Genomic DNA, 24504 nt, shown 5'->3' on the forward strand with positions numbered 1-24504 from the left:
TTGTAGTGAACACCTGCCTTATTAGCTGTCAGGTTGTTGGTTCATTGTAGTGAACACCTGCCTTATTAGCTGTCAGGTTGTTGGTTCATTGTAGTGAACACCTGCCTTATTAGCTGTCAGGTTGTTGGTTCATTGTAGTGAACACCTGCCTTATTAGCTGTCAGGTTGTTGGTTCATTGTAGTGAACATCTGCCTTATGAGCTGTCAGGTTGTTGGTTCATTGTAGTGAACACCTTCCTTATTAGCTGTCAGGTTGTTGGTTCATTGTAGTGAACACCTGCCTTATGAGCTGTCAGGTTGTTGGTTCATTGTAGTGAACACCTGCCTTATGAGCTGTCAGGTTGTTGGTTCATTGTAGTGAACACCTGCCTTATTAGCTGTCAGGTTGTTGGTTCATTGTAGTGAACACCTGCCTTATGAGCTGTCAGGTTGTTGGTTCATTGTAGTGAACACCTGCCTTATATTCTTGTCATTATGTGTGGTTGCAACCTCCCCGTCCACCATAATGTACAGCGACTCCAGGGCAGACAGATTGGAGGGTGAACATGATTGTCTAGAAGAAGCAATGTGCTGAACCCCAACAGGATAAGAGTACCAGAACATCCCAATGTGCTGAACCCCAACAGGATAAGAGTACCAGAACATCCCAATGTGCTGAACCCCAACAGGATAAGAGTACCAGAACATCCCAATGTGCTGAACCCCAACAGGATAAGAGTACCAGAACATCCCAATGTGCTGAACCCCAACAGGATAAGAGTACCAGAACATCCCAATGTGCTGAACCCCAACAGGATAAGAGTACCAGAACATCCCAATGTGCTGAACCCCAACAGGATAAGAGTACCAGAACATCCCAATGTGCTGAACCCCAACAGGATAAGAGTACCAGAACATCCCAATGTGCTGAACCCCAACAGGATAAGAGTACCAGAACATCCCAATGTGCTGAACCCCAACAGGATAAGAGTGCCAGAACATCCCAATGTGCTGAACCCCAACAGGATAAGAGTACCAGAACATCCCAATGTGCTGAACCCCAACAGGATAAGAGTACCAGAACATCCCAATGTTTATCACAAATGCAGTGAGCCAGAAGAAGGTCATGTTGGATTCAGGCAGATGTATTGGACCATACAGAACTGAATGAGAGCAAATTTGACTTAGAAAGTTGTCTATTCAAATTTGATTGGTACATACACATATTTAGTAGATGTTATTGTGGGTGTAGCGAAATGCTTGTGTTCCTAGCTCCAACAGTGCAGTAGTATCTAATCAGCTATTAATCAGCTACCAAAAAGTAAAGTTTACGTTCATCATAAATATGTATAGTTGATATCTGCCAATTGTCTCTGTTTTTACAGGTCTATATTTCCTAGATTCATGAATAATGTCCTAATGCTGTTTGTTTGTGGATTTAGGGCAGGCAACTGACTACTTGTATTCTACATTTTAGCAATATTAGAGGTTGCAATATTGGGATACATGAGCTTATGTGGCCCATCCCCCTCCAGACAGGCATTTTTCTGCACCGTTTGAGTTAAGGGGGTATGTCACAATATCAATCAATTTAACCACTTTTGCAGTAAAATATTTTTACACAACCATCCATTTCATACATGGGAGACCTTAGAGATCGGGAAAAACATGGTTGTGTTTTGTTATACCTCAGGTAGGGGTATCTAAAAAAAACTAAAGCCATTTTGGAGGATTGGTCACCAGCCTACCAGGAAGATTCCCAATGAACTCCAGACTCCAGCCCTGGCCAGCTCTATTCCCTGGAATGTCTACCTCCCAGGACAGGAGACGCGGGATCAGGGTATAACTGTTCTGTGTGCAGGCATCTCATTTCTTTATCCAAGTATCTTTTAGCCCAGCACCGGTATTGCCAGGGACCTCACGATACGGTCACCATACTTTGGTGCCGATACGATATGTACTGTGATTCTCACAATTCTATATGTATTGCGATTCAATACTGCAATTGTATTGCGATTTGATGTTCCAAACATATTGCTCACTATATGTCTGCTGCAGAGAGACAAGAGATAGCATGAGAAGATGAGTTTTGATAAGTCATGGAACTAAAACTGCTGAAAACATGTTGGTTCACTATTTAAAAAGATGGAGAACAAGTATAAAATATTTCCGCAGGTACAGCCGACTAGCACTAGCTAACGCTACCTGGCGCAGGTACAGCCGACTAGCGCTAGCTAACGCTACCTGGCACTAGCCAAAACGATTTCCCTATCCTCAGCCCAGGGTGAACAGCTTACAGCAGACAGGTAGGTGGGCCATGAGACCAGATACTCACACTGGGTCAGACCTACGTCCACGATTCCCCTTCTTGCCGATGACAGGAGTGCCGAAGTGCTCAGGGTTGGTGAGAGGGAGACGATCAAGTGTCTGGAACAGAGATCAGAAGACAGGTTAGGTGACTGGTTCATTTATAATAATAGGTAAACAGGTTAGGTGACTGGTTCATTTATAATAATAGGTAAACAGGTTAGGTGACTGGTTCATTTATAATAATAGGTAAACAGGTTAGGTGACTGGTGATTTATAATAATAGGTAAACAGGTTGGTGACTGGTTCATTTATAATAATAGGTAAACAGGTTAGGTGACTGGTTCATTTATAATAATAGGTAAACAGGTTAGGTGACTGGTTATTTATAATAATAGGTAAACAGGTTAGGTGACTGGTGATTTATAATAATAGGTAAACAGGTTAGGTGACTGGTTCATTTATAATAATAGGTAAACAGGTTAGGTGACTGGTTCATTTATAATAATAGGTAAACAGGTTAGGTGACTGGTTCATTTATAATAATAGGTAAACAGGTTAGGTGACTGGTTCATTTATAATAATAGGTAAACAGGTTAGGTGACTGGTTATTTATAATAATAGGTAAACAGGTTAGGTGACTGGTTGATTTATAATAATAGGTAAACAGGTTAGGTGACTGGTTCATTTATAATAATAGGTAAACAGGTTAGGTGACTGGTTCATTTATAATAATAGGTAAACAGGTTAGGTGACTGGTGATTTATAATAATAGGTAAACAGGTTAGGTGACTGGTCATTTATAATAATAGGTAAACAGGTTAGGTGACTGGTTCATTTATAATAATAGGTAAACAGGTTAGGTGACTGGTTCATTTATAATAATAGGTAAACAGGTTAGGTGACTGGTGATTTATAATAATAGGTAAACAGGTTAGGTGACTGGTTCATTTATAATAATAGGTAAACAGGTTAGGTGACTGGTTCATTTATAATAATAGGTAAACAGGTTAGGTGACTGGTTATTTATAATAATAGGTAAACAGGTTAGGTGACTGGTGATTTATAATAATAGGTAAACAGGTTAGGTGACTGGATCATTTATAATAATAGGTAAACAGGTTAGGTGACTGGTTCATTTATAATAATAGGTAAACAGGTTAGGTGACTGGTTCATTTATAATAATAGGTAAACAGGTTAGGTGACTGGTGATTTATAATAATAGGTAAACAGGTTAGGTGACTGGTTCATTTATAATAATAGGTAAACAGGTTAGGTGACTGGTTCATTTATAATAATAGGTAAACAGGTTAGGTGACTGGTTCATTTATAATAATAGGTAAACAGGTTAGGTGACTGGTTCATTTATAATAATAGGTAAACAGGTTAGGTGACTGGTTCATTTATAATAATAGGTAAACAGGTTAGGTGACTGGTTCATTTATAATAATAGGTAAACAGGTTAGGTGACTGGTGATTTATAATAATAGGTAAACAGGTTAGGTGACTGGTTCATTTATAATAATAGGTAAACAGGTTAGGTGACTGGTTCATTTATAATAATAGGTAAACAGGTTAGGTGACTGGTTCATTTATAATAATAGGTAAACAGGTTAGGTGACTGGTTGATTTATAATAATAGGTAAACAGGTTAGGTGACTGGTTCATTTATAATAATAGGTAAACAGGTTAGGTGACTAGTTCATTTATAATAATAGGTAAACAGGTTAGGTGACTGGTTCATTTATAATAATAGGTAAACAGGTTAGGTGACTGGTTCATTTATAATAATAGGTAAACAGGTTAGGTGACTGGTTATTTATAATAATAGGTAAACAGGTTAGGTGACTGGTGATTTATAATAATAGGTAAACAGGTTAGGTGACTGGTTCATTTATAATAATAGGTAAACAGGTTAGGTGACTGGTTATTTATAATAATAGGTAAACAGGTTAGGTGACTGGTGATTTATAATAATAGGTAAACAGGTTAGGTGACTGGATCATTTATAATAATAGGTAAACAGGTTAGGTGACTGGTTCATTTATAATAATAGGTAAACAGGTTAGGTGACTGGTTCATTTATAATAATAGGTAAACAGGTAAGGTGACTGGTGATTTATAGTAATAGGTAAACAGGTTAGGTGACTGGTTCATTTATAATAATAGGTAAACAGGTTAGGTGACTGGTTCATTTATAATAATAGGTAAACAGGTTAGGTGACTGGTTGATTTATAATAATAGGTAAACAGGTTAGGTGACTGGTTCATTTATAATAATAGGTAAACAGGTTAGGTGACTGGTTCATTTATAATAATAGGTAAACAGGTTAGGTGACTGGTGATTTATAATAATAGGTAAACAGGTTAGGTGACTGGTTCATTTATAATAATAGGTAAACAGGTTAGGTGACTGGTTCATTTATAATAATAGGTAAACAGGTTAGGTGACTGGTTATTTATAATAATAGGTAAACAGGTTAGGTGACTGGTGATTTATAATAATAGGTAAACAGGTTAGGTGACTGGTTCATTTATAATAATAGGTAAACAGGTTAGGTGACTGGTTCATTTATAATAATAGGTAAACAGGTTAGGTGACTGGTTCATTTATAATAATAGGTAAACAGGTTAGGTGACTGGTTCATTTATAATAATAGGTAAACAGGTTAGGTGACTGGTGATTTATAATAATAGGTAAACAGGTTAGGTGACTGGTGATTTATAATAATAGGTAAACAGGTTAGGTGACTGGTTCATTTATAATAATAGGTAAACAGGTTAGGTGACTGGTTCATTTATAATAATAGGTAAACAGGTTAGGTGACTGGTTCATTTATAATAATAGGTAAACAGGTTAGGTGACTGGTTCATTTATAATAATAGGTAAACAGGTTAGGGACTGGTTATTAATAATAATAGGTAAACAGGTTAGGTGACTGGTGATTTATAATAATAGGTAAACAGGTTAGGTGACTGGTTCATTTATAATAATAGGTAAACAGGTTAGGTGACTAGTTCATTTATAATAATAGGTAAACAGGTTAGGTGACTGGTTCATTTATAATAATAGGTAAACAGGTTAGGTGACTGGTTCATTTATAATAATAGGTAAACAGGTTAGGTGACTGGTTATTTATAATAATAGGTAAACAGGTTAGGTGACTGGTGATTTATAATAATAGGTAAACAGGTTAGGTGACTGGATCATTTATAATAATAGGTAAACAGGTTAGGTGACTGGTTCATTTATAATAATAGGTAAACAGGTTAGGTGACTGGTTCATTTATAATAATAGGTAAACAGGTTAGGTGACTGGTTATTTATAATAATAGGTAAACAGGTTAGGTGACTGGTTCATTTATAATAATAGGTAAACAGGTTAGGTGACTGGTTCATTTATAATAATAGGTAAACAGGTTAGGTGACTGGTGATTTATAATAATAGGTAAACAGGTTGGTGACTGGTTCATTTATAATAATAGGTAAACAGGTTAGGTGACTGGTTCATTTATAATAATAGGTAAACAGGTTAGGTGACTGGTTCATTTATAATAATAGGTAAACAGGTTAGGTGACTGGTGATTTATAATAATAGGTAAACAGGTTAGGTGACTGCTTCATTTATAATAATAGGTAAACAGGTTAGGTGACTAGTTCATTTATAATAATAGGTAAACAGGTTAGGTGACTGGTTCATTTATAATAATAGGTAAACAGGTTAGGTGACTGGTTCATTTATAATAATAGGTAAACAGGTTAGGTGACTGGTTATTTATAATAATAGGTAAACAGGTTAGGTGACTGGTGATTTATAATAATAGGTAAACAGGTTAGGTGACTGGTTCATTTATAATAATAGGTAAACAGGTTAGGTGACTGGTTATTTATAATAATAGGTAAACAGGTTAGGTGACTGGTGATTTATAATAATAGGTAAACAGGTTAGGTGACTGGATCATTTATAATAATAGGTAAACAGGATAGGTGACTGGTTCATTTATAATAATAGGTAAACAGGTTAAGTGACTGGTTCATTTATAATAATAGGTAAACAGGTAAGGTGACTGGTGATTTATAGTAATAGGTAAACAGGTTAGGTGACTGGTTCATTTATAATAATAGGTAAACAGGTTAGGTGACTGGTTCATTTAAAATAATAGGTAAACAGGTTAGGTGACTGGTTCATTTATAATAATAGGTAAACAGGTTAGGTGACTGGTTCATTTATAATAATAGGTAAACAGGTTAGGTGACTGGTGATTTATAATAATAGGTAAACAGGTTAGGTGACTAGTTCATTTATAATAATAGGTAAACAGGTTAGGTGACTGGTTCATTTATAATAATAGGTAAACAGGTTAGGTGACTGGTTCATTTATAATAATAGGTAAACAGGTTAGGTGACTGGTTCATTTATAATAATAGGTAAACAGGTTAGGTGACTGGTGATTTATAATAATAGGTAAACAGGTAAGGTGACTGGTGATTTATAATAATAGGTAAACAGGTTAGGTGACTGGTTCATTTATAATAATAGGTAAACAGGTTAGGTGACTGGTTCATTTATAATAATAGGTAAACAGGTTAGGTGACTGGTTCATTTATAATAATAGGTAAACAGGTTAGGTGACTGGTTCATTTATAATAATAGGTAAACAGGTTAGGGACTGGTTATTTATAATAATAGGTAAACAGGTTAGGTGACTGGTGATTTATAATAATAGGTAAACAGGTTAGGTGACTGCTTCATTTATAATAATAGGTAAACAGGTTAGGTGACTAGTTCATTTATAATAATAGGTAAACAGGTTAGGTGACTGGTTCATTTATAATAATAGGTAAACAGGTTAGGTGACTGGTTCATTTATAATAATAGGTAAACAGGTTAGGTGACTGGTTATTTATAATAATAGGTAAACAGGTTAGGTGACTGGTGATTTATAATAATAGGTAAACAGGTTAGGTGACTGGATCATTTATAATAATAGGTAAACAGGTTAGGTGACTGGTTCATTTATAATAATAGGTAAACAGGTTAGGTGACTGGTTCATTTATAATAATAGGTAAACAGGTTAGGTGACTGGTTCATTTATAATAATAGGTAAACAGGTTAGGTGACTGGTTCATTTATAATAATAGGTAAACAGGTTAGGTGACTGGTGATTTATAGTAATAGGTAAACAGGTTAGGTGACTGGTTCATTTAAAATAATAGGTAAACAGGTTAGGTGACTGGTTCATTTATAATAATAGGTAAACAGGTTAGGTGACTGGTTCATTTATAATAATAGGTAAACAGGTTAGGTGACTGGTTCATTTATAATAATAGGTAAACAGGTTAGGTGACTGGTTCATTTATAATAATAGGTAAACAGGTTAGGTGACTGGTTCATTTATAATAATAGGTAAACAGGTTAGGTGACTGGTGATTTATAATAATAGGTAAACAGGTTGGTGACTGGTTCATTTATAATAATAGGTAAACAGGTTAGGTGACTGGTTCATTTATAATAATAGGTAAACAGGTTAGGTGACTGGTTATTTATAATAATAGGTAAACAGGTTAGGTGACTGGTGATTTATAATAATAGGTAAACAGGTTAGGTGACTGGTTCATTTATAATAATAGGTAAACAGGTTAGGTGACTAGTTCATTTATAATAATAGGTAAACAGGTTAGGTGACTGGTTCATTTATAATAATAGGTAAACAGGTTAGGTGACTGGTTCATTTATAATAATAGGTAAACAGGTTAGGTGACTGGTTATTTATAATAATAGGTAAACAGGTTAGGTGACTGGTGATTTATAATAATAGGTAAACAGGTTAGGTGACTGGTTCATTTATAATAATAGGTAAACAGGTTAGGTGACTGGTTATTTATAATAATAGGTAAACAGGTTAGGTGACTGGTGATTTATAATAATAGGTAAACAGGTTAGGTGACTGGATCATTTATAATAATAGGTAAACAGGTTAGGTGACTGGTTCATTTATAATAATAGGTAAACAGGTTAGGTGACTGGTTCATTTATAATAATAGGTAAACAGGTAAGGTGACTGGTGATTTATAGTAATAGGTAAACAGGTTAGGTGACTGGTTCATTTATAATAATAGGTAAACAGGTTAGGTGACTGGTTCATTTATAATAATAGGTAAACAGGTTAGGTGACTGGTGATTTATAATAATAGGTAAACAGGTTAGGTGACTGGTTCATTTATAATAATAGGTAAACAGGTTAGGTGACTGGTTCATTTATAATAATAGGTAAACAGGTTAGGTGACTGGTGATTTATAATAATAGGTAAACAGGTTGGTGACTGGTTCATTTATAATAATAGGTAAACAGGTTAGGTGACTGGTTCATTTATAATAATAGGTAAACAGGTTAGGTGACTGGTTATTTATAATAATAGGTAAACAGGTTAGGTGACTGGTGATTTATAATAATAGGTAAACAGGTTAGGTGACTGCTTCATTTATAATAATAGGTAAACAGGTTAGGTGACTAGTTCATTTATAATAATAGGTAAACAGGTTAGGTGACTGGTTCATTTATAATAATAGGTAAACAGGTTAGGTGACTGGTTCATTTATAATAATAGGTAAACAGGTTAGGTGACTGGTGATTTATAATAATAGGTAAACAGGTAAGGTGACTGGTGATTTATAATAATAGGTAAACAGGTTAGGTGACTGGTTCATTTATAATAATAGGTAAACATGTTAGGTGACTGGTTCATTTATAATAATAGGTAAACAGGTTAGGTGACTGGTTCATTTATAATAATAGGTAAACAGGTTAGGTGACTGGTTCATTTATAATAATAGGTAAACAGGTTAGGGACTGGTTATTAATAATAATAGGTAAACAGGTTAGGTGACTGGTGATTTATAATAATAGGTAAACAGGTTAGGTGACTGCTTCATTTATAATAATAGGTAAACAGGTTAGGTGACTAGTTCATTTATAATAATAGGTAAACAGGTTAGGTGACTGGTTCATTTATAATAATAGGTAAACAGGTTAGGTGACTGGTTATTTATAATAATAGGTAAACAGGTTAGGTGACTGGTTATTTATAATAATAGGTAAACAGGTTAGGTGACTGGTGATTTATAATAATAGGTAAACAGGTTAGGTGACTGGATCATTTATAATAATAGGTAAACAGGTTAGGTGACTGGTTCATTTATAATAATAGGTAAACAGGTTAGGTGACTGGTTCATTTATAATAATAGGTAAACAGGTTAGGTGACTGGTTATTTATAATAATAGGTAAACAGGTTAGGTGACTGGTTCATTTATAATAATAGGTAAACAGGTTAGGTGACTGGTTCATTTATAATAATAGGTAAACAGGTTAGGTGACTGGTGATTTATAATAATAGGTAAACAGGTTGGTGACTGGTTCATTTATAATAATAGGTAAACAGGTTAGGTGACTGGTTCATTTATAATAATAGGTAAACAGGTTAGGTGACTGGTTCATTTATAATAATAGGTAAACAGGTTAGGTGACTGGTGATTTATAATAATAGGTAAACAGGTTAGGTGACTGCTTCATTTATAATAATAGGTAAACAGGTTAGGTGACTAGTTCATTTATAATAATAGGTAAACAGGTTAGGTGACTGGTTCATTTATAATAATAGGTAAACAGGTTAGGTGACTGGTTCATTTATAATAATAGGTAAACAGGTTAGGTGACTGGTTATTTATAATAATAGGTAAACAGGTTAGGTGACTGGTGATTTATAATAATAGGTAAACAGGTTAGGTGACTGGTTCATTTATAATAATAGGTAAACAGGTTAGGTGACTGGTTATTTATAATAATAGGTAAACAGGTTAGGTGACTGGTGATTTATAATAATAGGTAAACAGGTTAGGTGACTGGATCATTTATAATAATAGGTAAACAGGATAGGTGACTGGTTCATTTATAATAATAGGTAAACAGGTTAAGTGACTGGTTCATTTATAATAATAGGTAAACAGGTAAGGTGACTGGTGATTTATAGTAATAGGTAAACAGGTTAGGTGACTGGTTCATTTATAATAATAGGTAAACAGGTTAGGTGACTGGTTCATTTAAAATAATAGGTAAACAGGTTAGGTGACTGGTTCATTTATAATAATAGGTAAACAGGTTAGGTGACTGGTTCATTTATAATAATAGGTAAACAGGTTAGGTGACTGGTGATTTATAATAATAGGTAAACAGGTTAGGTGACTAGTTCATTTATAATAATAGGTAAACAGGTTAGGTGACTGGTTCATTAATAATAATAGGTAAACAGGTTAGGTGACTGGTTCATTTATAATAATAGGTAAACAGGTTAGGTGACTGGTTCATTTATAATAATAGGTAAACAGGTTAGGTGACTGGTGATTTATAATAATAGGTAAACAGGTAAGGTGACTGGTGATTTATAATAATAGGTAAACAGGTTAGGTGACTGGTTCATTTATAATAATAGGTAAACATGTTAGGTGACTGGTTCATTTATAATAATAGGTAAACAGGTTAGGTGACTGGTTCATTTATAATAATAGGTAAACAGGTTAGGTGACTGGTTCATTTATAATAATAGGTAAACAGGTTAGGGACTGGTTATTTATAATAATAGGTAAACAGGTTAGGTGACTGGTGATTTATAATAATAGGTAAACAGGTTAGGTGACTGCTTCATTTATAATAATAGGTAAACAGGTTAGGTGACTAGTTCATTTATAATAATAGGTAAACAGGTTAGGTGACTGGTTCATTTATAATAATAGGTAAACAGGTTAGGTGACTGGTTCATTTATAATAATAGGTAAACAGGTTAGGTGACTGGTTATTTATAATAATAGGTAAACAGGTTAGGTGACTGGTGATTTATAATAATAGGTAAACAGGTTAGGTGACTGGATCATTTATAATAATAGGTAAACAGGTTAGGTGACTGGTTCATTTATAATAATAGGTAAACAGGTTAGGTGACTGGTTCATTTATAATAATAGGTAAACAGGTTAGGTGACTAGTTCATTTATAATAATAGGTAAACAGGTTAGGTGACTGGTTCATTTATAATAATAGGTAAACAGGTTAGGTGACTGGTTCATTTATAATAATAGGTAAACAGGTAAGGTGACTGGTGATTTATAGTAATAGGTAAACAGGTTAGGTGACTGGTTCATTTATAATAATAGGTAAACAGGTTAGGTGACTGGTGATTTATAATAATAGGTAAACAGGTTAGGTGACTGGTGATTTATAATAATATGTAAACAGGTTAGGTGACTGGTGATTCATAATAATAGGTAAACAGGTTAGGTGACTGGTTCATTTATAATAATAGGTAAACAGGTTAGGTGACTAGTTCATTTATAATAATAGGTAAACAGATTAGGTGACTGGTGATTTATAATAATAGGTAAACAGGTTAGGTGACTGGTTCATTTATAATAATAGGTAAACAGGTTAGGTGACTGGTTCATTTATAATAATAGGTAAACAGGTTAGGTGACTGGTTATTTATAATAATAGGTAAACAGGTTAGGTGACTGGTGATTTATAATAATAGGTAAACAGGTTAGGTGACTGGTTCATTTATAATAATAGGTAAACAGGTTAGGTTACTGGTTATTTATAATAATAGGTAAACAGGTTAGGTGACTGGTGATTTATAATAATAGGTAAACAGGTTAGGTGACTGGTTCATTTATAATAATAGGTAAACAGGTTAGGTGACTGGTTATTTATAATAATAGGTAAACAGGTTAGGTGACTGGTGATTTATAATAATAGGTAAACAGGTTAGGTGACTGGATCATTTATAATAATAGGTAAACAGGATAGGTGACTGGTTCATTTATAATAATAGGTAAACAGGTTAAGTGACTGGTTCATTAATAATAATAGGTAAACAGGTAAGGTGACTGGTGATTTATAGTAATAGGTAAACAGGTTAGGTGACTGGTTCATTTATAATAATAGGTAAACAGGTTAGGTGACTGGTTCATTTATAATAATAGGTAAACAGGTAAGGTGACTGGTGATTTATAATAATAGGTAAACAGGTTAGGTGACTGGTTCATTTAAAATAATAGGTAAACAGGTTAGGTGACTGGTTCATTTATAATAATAGGTAAACAGGTTAGGTGACTGGTTCATTTATAATAATAGGTAAACAGGTTAGGTGACTGGTGATTTATAATAATAGGTAAACAGGTTAGGTGACTAGTTCATTTATAATAATAGGTAAACAGGTTAGGTGACTGGTTCATTTATAATAATAGGTAAACAGGTTAGGTGACTGGTTCATTTATAATAATAGGTAAACAGGTTAGGTGACTGGTTCATTTATAATAATAGGTAAACAGGTTAGGTGACTGGTGATTTATAATAATAGGTAAACAGGTAAGGTGACTGGTGATTTATAATAATAGGTAAACAGGTTAGGTGACTGGTTCATTTATAATAATAGGTAAACATGTTAGGTGACTGGTTCATTTATAATAATAGGTAAACAGGTTAGGTGACTGGTTCATTTATAATAATAGGTAAACAGGTTAGGTGACTGGTTCATTTATAATAATAGGTAAACAGGTTAGGGACTGGTTATTTATAATAATAGGTAAACAGGTTAGGTGACTGGTGATTTCTAATAATAGGTAAACAGGTTAGGTGACTGCTTCATTTATAATAATAGGTAAACAGGTTAGGTGACTAGTTCATTTATAATAATAGGTAAACAGGTTAGGTGACTGGTTCATTTATAATAATAGGTAAACAGGTTAGGTGACTGGTTCATTTATAATAATAGGTAAACAGGTTAGGTGACTGGTTATTTATAATAATAGGTAAACAGGTTAGGTGACTGGTGATTTATATAATAGGTAAACAGGTTAGGTGACTGGATCATTTATAATAATAGGTAAACAGGTTAGGTGACTGGTTCATTTATAATAATAGGTAAACAGGTTAGGTGACTGGTTCATTTATAATAATAGGTAAACAGGTTAGGTGACTAGTTCATTTATAATAATAGGTAAACAGGTTAGGTGACTGGTTCATTTATAATAATAGGTAAACAGGTTAGGTGACTGGTTCATTTATAATAATAGGTAAACAGGTAAGGTGACTGGTGATTTATAGTAATAGGTAAACAGGTTAGGTGACTGGTTCATTTATAATAATAGGTAAACAGGTTAGGTGACTGGTGATTTATAATAATAGGTAAACAGGTTAGGTGACTGGTGATTTATAATAATATGTAAACAGGTTAGGTGACTGGTGATTCATAATAATAGGTAAACAGGTTAGGTGACTGGTTCATTTATAATAATAGGTAAACAGGTTAGGTGACTAGTTCATTTATAATAATAGGTAAACAGGTTAGGTGACTGGTGATTTATAATAATAGGTAAACAGGTTAGGTGACTGGTTCATTTATAATAATAGGTAAACAGGTTAGGTGACTGGTTCATTTATAATAATAGGTAAACAGGTTAGGTGACTGGTTATTTATAATAATAGGTAAACAGGTTAGGTGACTGGTGATTTATAATAATAGGTAAACAGGTTAGGTGACTGGTTCATTTATAATAATAGGTAAACAGGTAAGGTGACCGGTTCATTTATAATAATAGGTAAACAGGTTAGGTGACTGGTTCATTTATAATAATAGGTAAACAGGTTAGGTGACTGGTGATTCATAATAATAGGTAAACAGGTTAGGTGACTGGTTCATTTAAAATAATAGGTAAACAGGTTAGGTGACTGGTTCATTTATAATAATAGGTAAACAGGTTAGGTGACTGGTTCATTTATAATAATAGGTAAACAGGTTAGGTGACTGGTTCATTTATAATAATAGGTAAACAGGTTAGGTGACTGGTTCATTTATAATAATAGGTAAACAGGTTAGGTGACTGGTTCATTTATAATAATAGGTAAACAGGTTAGGTGACTGGTGATTTATAATAATAGGTAAACAGGTTGGTGACTGGTTCATTTATAATAATAGGTAAACAGGTTAGGTGACTGGTTCATTTATAATAATAGGTAAACAGGTTAGGTGACTGGTTATTTATAATAATAGGTAAACAGGTTAGGTGACTGGTGATTTATAATAATAGGTAAACAGGTTAGGTGACTGCTTCATTTATAATAATAGGTAAACAGGTTAGGTGACTAGTTCATTTATAATAATAGGTAAACAGGTTAGGTGACTGGTTCATTTATAATAATAGGTAAACAGGTTAGGTGACTGGTTCATTTATAATAATAGGTAAACAGGTTAGGTGACTGGTTATTTATAATAATAGGTAAACAGGTTAGGTGACTGGTGATTTATAATAATATCAAATCAAATCAAATCAAATTTTATTGGTCACATGCGCCGAATACAACAAGTGCAGACATTACAGTGAAATGCTTACTTACAGCCCTTAACCAACAGTGCGTTTATTTTAAACAAAAAAAGTAAGAATAAAACAAAAACAAAAAAAAAAAAAAAAAAAAAAAAAGTGTTGAGAAAAACAAAGAGCAGAAGTAAAATAAAGTGACAGTAGGGAGGCTATATATACAGGGGGGTAACGGTGCAGAGTCAATGTGCGGGGGCACCGACTAGTTGAGGTAGTTGAGGTAATATGTACATGTGGGTAGAGTTAAAGTGACTATGCATAAATACTTAACAGAGTAGCAGCAGCGTAAAAAGGATGGGGTGGGGGGCAGTGCAAATAGTCCGGGTAGCCATGATTAGCTGTTCAGGAGTCTTATGGCTTGTGGGTAGAAGCTGTTGAGAAGTCTTTTGGACCTAGACTTGGCACTCCGGTACCGCTTGCCGTGCGGTAGCAGAGAGAACAGTCTATGACTAGGGTGGCTGGAGTCTTTGACAATTTTGAGGGCCTTCCTCTGACACCGCCTGGTATAGAGGTCTTGGATGGCAGGGAGCTTTGCCCCAGTGATGTACTGGGCCGTACGCACTACCCTCTGTAGTGCCTTGCGGTCAGAGGCCAAGCAGTTGCCATACCAGGCGGTGATGCAACCAGTCAGGATGCTCTCGATGGTGCAGCTGTAGAATTTTTTGAGGATCTGAGGACCCATGCCAAATCTTTTTAGTCTCCTGAGGGGAATAGGCTTTGTCGTGCCCTCTTCACGACTGTCTTGGTGTGCTTGGACCATGATAGTTCGTTGGTGATGTGGACACCAAGGAACTTGAAGCTCTCAACCTGTTCCACTACAGCCCCGTCGATGAGAATGGGGGCGTGCTCAGTCCTCTTTTTTTTCCTGTAGTCCACAATCATCTCCTTTGTCTTGGTCACGTTGAGGGAGAGGTTGTTGTCCTGGCACCACACGGCCAGATCTCTGACCTCCTCCCTATAGGCTGTCTCATCGTTGTCGGTGATCAGGCCTACCACTGTTGTGTCGTCGGCAAACTTAATGATGGTGTTGGAGTCGTGCCTGGCCATGCAGTCATGGGTGAACAGAGAGTACAGGAGGGGACTGAGCACGCACCCCTGAGGGGCCCCCGTGTTGAGGATCAGTGTGGCAGATGTGTTGTTACCTACCCTTACCACCTGGGGGCGGCCCGTCAGGAAGTCCAGGATCCAGTTGCAGAGGGAGGTGTTTAGTCCCAGGATCCTTAGCTTAGTGATGAGCTTAGAGGGCACTATGGTGTTGAATGCTGAGCTGTAGTCAATGAATAGCATTCTCACGTAGGTGTTCCTCTTGTCCAGGTGGGAAAGGGCAGTGTGGAGTGCGATAGAGATTGCATCATCTGTGGATCTGTTGGGGCGGTATGCAAATTGGAGTGGGTCTAGGGTTTCTGGGATTATGCTGTTGATGTGAGCCATGACCAGTCTTTCAAAGCACTTCATGGCTACAGACGTCAGTGCCACGGGTCGGTAGTCATTTAGGCAGGTTATCTTAGAGTTCTTGGGCACGGGGACTATGGTGGTCTGCTTGAAACATGTTGGTATTACAGACTCGGTCAGGGACATGTTGAAAATGTCAGTGAAGACACTTGCCAGTTGGTCAGCACATGCTCGGAGTACACGCCCTGGTAATCCGTCTGGCCCAGCGGCCTTGTGAATGTTGACTTGCTTAAAAGTCTTACTCACATCGGCTACGGAGAGCGTGATCACATAGTCGTCCCGGAACAGCTGGTGCTCTCATGCATGCTTCAGTGTTGCTTGCCTCGAAGCGAGCATAGAAGTGGTTTAGCTCGTCTGGTAGGCTTGTGTCACTGGGCAGCTCGCGGCTGTGCTTCCCTTTGTAGTCTGTAATAGTTTTCAAGCCCTGCCACATCCGACGAGCGTCAGAGCCAGTGTAGTATGATTCAATCTTAGACCTGTATTGACTCTTTGCCTGTTTGATGGTTCGTCGGAGGTCATAGCGGGATTTCTTATAAGCTTCCGGGTTAGAGTCCCGTTCCTTGAAAGCGGCAGCTCTACCCTTTAGCTCAGTGCGGATGTTGCCTGTAATCCATGGCTTCTGGTTGGGGTATGTACGTACGGTCACTGTGGGGGACGACATCATCGATGCACTTATTGATGAAGCCAGTGACTGATGTGGTGTACTCCTCAATGCTGTCTGAAGAATCCCGGAACATGTTCCAGTCTGTGCTAGCAAAACAGTCCTGTAGCTTGGCATCTGCGTCATCTGACCACTTTTTATTAACCGAATCACTGGTGCTTCCTGCTTCAGTTTTTGCTTATAAGCAGGAATCAGGAGGATAGAGTTATGGTCAGATTTGCCAAATGGAGGGCGAGGGAGAGCTTTGTATGCGTCTCTGTGTGTGGAGTAAAGGTGGTCTAGAGTTTTTTCCCTCTGGTTGCACATTTGACATGCTGGTAGAAATTAGGTAGAACGGATTTAAGTTTCCCTGCATTAAAGTCCCCGGCCACTAGGAGCGCTGCATCTGGATGAGCGTTTTCCTGTTGATTAATGGCCTTGTACAACTCATTCAGTGCAATCTTAATGCCAGCATTGGTTTGTGGTGGTAAATAGACAGCTATGAAAAATATAGCTGAAAACTCTCTTGGTAAATAGTGTGGTCTACAGCTTATCATAAGATACTCTACCTCAGGCGAGCAAAACCTCGAGACTTCCTTAGTATTTGATTTTGTACACCAGCTGTTGTTTACAAATATACAGAGACCGCCACCCTTTGTCTTACCGGAGCCAGCCGTTCTGTCCTGCCGATGTAGCGTGTAGCCTGCTAGCTGAATGGTATCATTGTTGTCGTTCAGCCACGACTCCGTGAAACATAAGATATTACAGTTTTTAATGTCCCGTTGGTAGGATAACCGTAATCTTAAATCGTCAATTTTATTCTCAAAAGATTGAACGTTGGCTAATAGTATTGATGGGAGAGGCAGTTTACTCGCTCGCCGTCGGATCCTTACAAGGCACCCCGACCCTACGTCCACGATATCTCCGTCTCTTCCTCAGGCGAATGACGGGGATCTGGGCCTTGCCGGGTGTCTGTAGAATATCCTTCGCGTCCGACTCGTTGAAGAAAAAGTCTTCGTCCAATGCGAGGTGAGTAATCGCTGTCCTGATATCCAGAAGCTCTTTTTGGTTATAAGAGACGATGGCATAAACATTATGTACAAAATAAATTACAAATAACGCGGAAAAACACACATAATAGTACAATTGGTTAGAGGGCTGTAAAACGGCAGCCATCTTCTCCGGCGCTGTTTAGATCTAATCGGTAAACCGGTAAATAGGTAAACAGGTTAGGTGACTGGTTCATTTATAATAATAGGTAAACAGGTTAGGTGACTGGTTATTTATAATAATAGGTAAACAGGTTAGGTGACTGGTGATTTATAATAATAGGTAAACAGGTTAGGTGACTGGATCATTTATAATAATAGGTAAACAGGTTAGGTGACTGGTTCATTTATAATAATAGGTAAACAGGTTAGGTGACTGGTTCATTTATAATAATAGGTAAACAGGTAAGGTGACTGGTGATTTATAGTAATAGGTAAACAGGTTAGGTGACTGGTTCATTTATAATAATAGGTAAACAGGTTAGGTGACTGGTGATTTATAATAATAGGTAAACAGGTTAGGTGACTGGTGATTTATAATAATATGTAAACAGGTTAGGTGACTGGTGATTCATAATAATAGGTAAACAGGTTAGGTGACTGGTTCATTTATAATAATAGGTAAACAGGTTAGGTGACTAGTTCATTTATAATAATAGGTAAACAGGTTAGGTGACTGGTGATTTATAATAATAGGTAAACAGGTTAGGTGACTGCTTCATTTATAATAATAGGTAAACAGGTTAGGTGACTGGTTCATTTATAATAATAGGTAAACAGGTTAGGTGACTGGTTATTTATAATAATAGGTAAACAGGTTAGGTGACTGGTGATTTATAATAATAGGTAAACAGGTTAGGTGACTGGTTCATTTATAATAATAGGTAAACAGGTAAGGTGACCGGTTCATTTATAATAATAGGTAAACAGGTTAGGTGACTGGTTCATTTATAATAATAGGTAAACAGGTTAGGTGACTGGTGATTTATAATAATAGGTAAACAGGTTAGGTGACTGGTTCATTTAAAATAATAGGTAAACAGGTTAGGTGACTGGTTCATTTATAATAATAGGTAAACAGGTTAGGTGACTGGTTCATTTATAATAATAGGTAAACAGGTTAGGTGACTGGTTCATTTATAATAATAGGTAAACAGGTTAGGTGACTGGTTCATATATAATAATAGGTAAACAGGTTAGGTGACTGGTTATTTATAATAATAGGTAAACAGGTTAGGTGACTGGTTCATTTATAATAATCGGTAAACAGGTTAGGTGACTGGTTCATTTATAATAATAGGCAAACAGGTTAGGGACTGGTTATTTATAATAATAGGTAAACAGGTTAGGTGACTGGTGATTTATAATAATAGGTAAACAGATTAGGTGACTGGTTCATTTATAATAATAGGTAAACAGGTTAGGTGACTGGTTCATTTATAATAATAGGTAAACAGGTTAGGTGACTGGTTATTTATAATAATAGGTAAACAGGTTAGGTGACTGGTGATTTATAATAATAGGTAAACAGGTTAGGTGACTGGTTCATTTATAATAATAGGTAAACAGGTTAGGTGACCGGTTCATTTATAATAATAGGTAAACAGGTTAGGTGACTGGTTCATTTATAATAATAGGTAAACAGGTTAGGTGACTGGTGATTTATAATAATAGGTAAACAGGTTAGGTGACTGGTTCATTTAAAATAATAGGTAAACAGGTTAGGTGACTGGTTCATTTATAATAATAGGTAAACAGGTTAGGTGACTGGTTCATTTATAATAATAGGTAAACAGGTTAGGTGACTGGTGATTTATAATAATAGGTAAACAGGTTAGGTGACTAGTTCATTTATAATAATAGGTAAACAGGTTAGGTGACTGGTTCATTTATAATAATAGGTAAACAGGTTAGGTGACTGGTTCATTTATAATAATAGGTAAACAGGTTAGGTGACTGGTTCATTTATAATAATAGGTAAACAGGTTAGGTGACTGGTGATTTATAATAATAGGTAAACAGGTAAGGTGACTGGTGATTTATAATAATAGGTAAACAGGTTAGGTGACTGGTTCATTTATAATAATAGGTAAACATGTTAGGTGACTGGTTCATTTATAATAATAGGTAAACAGGTTAGGTGACTGGTTCATTTATAATAATAGGTAAACAGGTTAGGTGACTGGTTCATTTATAATAATAGGTAAACAGGTTAGGTGACTGGTTCATTTATAATAATAGGTAAACAGGTTAGGTGACTGGTTCATTTATAATAATAGGTAAACAGGTTAGGTGACTGGTGATTTATAATAATAGGTAAACAGGTTAGGTGACTGGTTCATTTATAATAATAGGTAAACAGGTTAGGTGACTGGTTCATTTATAATAATAGGTAAACAGGTTAGGTGACTGGTTCATTTATAATAATAGGTAAACAGGTTAGGTGACTGATGATTTATAATAATAGGTAAACAGGTTAGGTGACTGGTTCATTTATAATAATAGGTAAACAGGTTAGGTGACTGGTTATTTATAATAATAGGTAAACAGGTTAGGTGACTGGTGATTTATAATAATAGGTAAACAGGTTAGGTGACTGCTTCATTTATAATAATAGGTAAACAGGTTAGGTGACTAGTTCATTTATAATAATAGGTAAACAGGTTAGGTGACTGGTTCATTTATAATAATAGGTAAACAGGTTAGGTGACTGGTTCATTTATAATAATAGGTAAACAGGTTAGGTGACTGGTTCATTTATAATAATAGGTAAACAGGTTAGGTGACTGGTTCATATATAATAATAGGTAAACAGGTTAGGTGACTGGTTATTTATAATAATAGGTAAACAGGTTAGGTGACTGGTTCATTTATAATAATCGGTAAACAGGTTAGGTGACTGGTTCATTTATAATAATAGGCAAACAGGTTAGGGACTGGTTATTTATAATAATAGGTAAACAGGTTAGGTGACTGGTGATTTATAATAATAGGTAAACAGATTAGGTGACTGGTTCATTTATAATAATAGGTAAACAGGTTAGGTGACTGGTTCATTTATAATAATAGGTAAACAGGTTAGGTGACTGGTTATTTATAATAATAGGTAAACAGGTTAGGTGACTGGTGATTTATAATAATAGGTAAACAGGTTAGGTGACTGGTTCATTTATAATAATAGGTAAACAGGTTAGGTGACCGGTTCATTTATAATAATAGGTAAACAGGTTAGGTGACTGGTTCATTTATAATAATAGGTAAACAGGTTAGGTGACTGGTGATTTATAATAATAGGTAAACAGGTTAGGTGACTGGTTCATTTAAAATAATAGGTAAACAGGTTAGGTGACTGGTTCATTTATAATAATAGGTAAACAGGTTAGGTGACTGGTTCATTTATAATAATAGGTAAACAGGTTAGGTGACTGGTGATTTATAATAATAGGTAAACAGGTTAGGTGACTAGTTCATTTATAATAATAGGTAAACAGGTTAGGTGACTGGTTCATTTATAATAATAGGTAAACAGGTTAGGTGACTGGTTCATTTATAATAATAGGTAAACAGGTTAGGTGACTGGTTCATTTATAATAATAGGTAAACAGGTTAGGTGACTGGTGATTTATAATAATAGGTAAACAGGTAAGGTGACTGGTGATTTATAATAATAGGTAAACAGGTTAGGTGACTGGTTCATTTATAATAATAGGTAAACATGTTAGGTGACTGGTTCATTTATAATAATAGGTAAACAGGTTAGGTGACTGGTTCATTTATAATAATAGGTAAACAGGTTAGGTGACTGGTTCATTTATAATAATAGGTAAACAGGTTAGGTGACTGGTTCATTTATAATAATAGGTAAACAGGTTAGGTGACTGGTTCATTTATAATAATAGGTAAACAGGTTAGGTGACTGGTGATTTATAATAATAGGTAAACAGGTTAGGTGACTGGTTCATTTATAATAATAGGTAAACAGGTTAGGTGACTGGTTCATTTATAATAATAGGTAAACAGGTTAGGTGACTGGTTCATTTATAATAATAGGTAAACAGGTTAGGTGACTGATGATTTATAATAATAGGTAAACAGGTTAGGTGACTGGTTCATTTATAATAATAGGTAAACAGGTTAGGTGACTGGTTATTTATAATAATAGGTAAACAGGTTAGGTGACTGGTGATTTATAATAATAGGTAAACAGGTTAGGTGACTGCTTCATTTATAATAATAGGTAAACAGGTTAGGTGACTAGTTCATTTATAATAATAGGTAAACAGGTTAGGTGACTGGTTCATTTATAATAATAGGTAAACAGGTTAGGTGACTGGTTCATTTATAATAATAGGTAAACAGGTTAGGTGACTGGTTATTTATAATAATAGGTAAACAGGTTAGGTGACTGGTGATTTATAATAATAGGTAAACAGGTTAGGTGACTGGTTCATTTATAATAATAGGTAAACAGGTTAGGTGACTGGTTATTTATAATAATAGGTAAACAGGTTAGGTGACTGGTGATTTATAATAATAGGTAAACAGGTTAGGTGACTGGATCATTTATAATAATAGGTAAACAGGTTAGGTGACTGGTTCATTTATAATAATAGGTAAACAGGTTAGGTGACTGGTTCATTTATAATAATAGGTAAACAGGTTAGGTGACTGGTGATTTATAATAATAGGTAAACAGGTTAGGTGACTGGTTCATTTATAATAATAGGTAAACAGGTTAGGTGACTGGTTCATTTATAATAATAGGTAAACAGGTTAGGTGACTGGTTCATTTATAATAATAGGTAAACAGGTTAGGTGACTGGTTCATTTATAATAAAAGGTAAACAGGTTAGGTGACTGGTGATTTATAATAATAGGTAAACCGGTTAGGTGACTGGTGATTTATAATAATAGGTAAACAGGTTAGGTGACTGGTTCATTTATAATAATAGGTAAACAGGTTAGGTGACTGGTTCATTTATAATAATAGGTAAACAGGTTAGGTGACTGGTTCATTTATAATAATAGGTAAACAAGTTAGGTGACTAGTTCATTTATAATAATAGGTAAACAGGTTAGGTGACTGGTTCATTTATAATAATAGGTAAACAGGTTAGGTGACTGGTTCATTTATAATAATAGGTAAACAGGTTAGGTGACTAGTTCATTTATAATAATAGGTAAACAGGTTAGGTGACTGGTTCATTTATAATAATAGGTAAACAGGTTAGGTGACTGGTTCATTTATAATAATAGGTAAACAGGTAAGGTGACTGGTGATTTATAGTAATAGGTAAACAGGTTAGGTGACTGGTTCATTTATAATAATAGGTAAACAGGTTAGGTGACTGGTGATTTATAATAATAGGTAAACAGGTTAGGTGACTGGTGATTTATAATAATATGTAAACATGTTAGGTGACTGGTGATTTATAATAATAGGTAAACAGGTTAGGTGACTGGTTCATTTATAATAATAGGTAAACAGGTTAGGTGACTAGTTCATTTATAATAATAGGTAAACAGGTTAGGTGACTGGTTCATTTATAATAATAGGTAAACAGGTTAGGTGACTGGTTAATTATAATAATAGGTAAACAGGTTAGGTGACTGGTGATTTATAATAATAGGTAAACAGGTTAGGTGACTGGTTCATTTATAATAATAGGTAAACAGGTTAGGTGACTGGTTCATTTATAATAATAGGTAAACAGGTTAGGTGACTGGTTATTTATAATAATAGGTAAACAGGTTAGGTGACTGGTGATTTATAATAATAGGTAAACAGGTTAGGTGACTGGTTCATTTATAATAATAGGTAAACAGGTTAGGTGACTAGTTCATTTATAATAATAGGTAAACAGGTTAGGTGACTGGTTCATTTATAATAATAGGTAAACAGGTTAGGTGACTGGTTCATTTATAATAATAGGTAAACAGGTTAGGTGACTGGTTATTTATAATAATAGGTAAACAGGTTAGGTGACTGGTGATTTATAATAATAGGTAAACAGGTTAGGTGACTGGTTCATTTATAATAATAGGTAAACAGGTTAGGTGACTGGTTATTTATAATAATAGGTAAACAGGTTAGGTGACTGGTGATTTATAATAATAGGTAAACAGGTTAGGTGACTGGTTCATTTATAATAATAGGTAAACAGGTTAGGTGACTGGTTCATTTATAATAATAGGTAAACAGGTTAGGTGACTGGTTCATTTATAATAATAGGTAAACAGGTTAGGTGACTGGTTATTTATAATAATAGGTAAACAGGTTAGGTGACTGGTTCATTTATAATAATAGGTAAACAGGTTAGGTGACTGGTTCATTTATAATAATAGGTAAACAGGTTAGGTGACTGGTTCATTTATAATAATAGGTAAACAGGTTAGGTGACTGGTTCATTTATAATAATAGGTAAACAGGTTAGGTGACTGGTGATTTATAATAATAGGTAAACAGGTTAGGTGACTGGTGATTTATAATAATAGGTAAACAGGTTAGGTGACTGGTTCATTTATAATAATAGGTAAACAGGTTAGGTGACTGGTTCATTTATAATAATAGGTAAACAGGTTAGGTGACTGGTTCATTTATAATAATAGGTAAACAGGTTAGGTGACTGGTTCATTTATAATAATAGGTA

General features: G+C 35.0%; 1 protein-coding gene across 2 annotated transcripts in view; it reads right to left on the reverse strand.

The window, feature by feature from the left end:
• LOC123483462 (AT-rich interactive domain-containing protein 4B-like) overlaps positions 1-24504 on the reverse strand; it is a 197583-nt gene that overhangs the window by 45565 nt on the left and 127514 nt on the right. For both annotated transcript variants that reach the window (XM_045213533.1, XM_045213534.1), the window contains exon 7: positions 2315-2406. In XM_045213533.1, the coding sequence (XP_045069468.1) occupies positions 2315-2406 (92 nt within the window). The remainder of the gene's footprint in view (positions 1-2314; positions 2407-24504) is intronic.

The sequence above is a fragment of the Coregonus clupeaformis genome, unplaced genomic scaffold (genome assembly GCF_020615455.1).
Source record: "Coregonus clupeaformis isolate EN_2021a unplaced genomic scaffold, ASM2061545v1 scaf0122, whole genome shotgun sequence".
In the NCBI taxonomy this organism is placed as follows: Eukaryota; Metazoa; Chordata; class Actinopteri; order Salmoniformes; family Salmonidae; genus Coregonus; species Coregonus clupeaformis.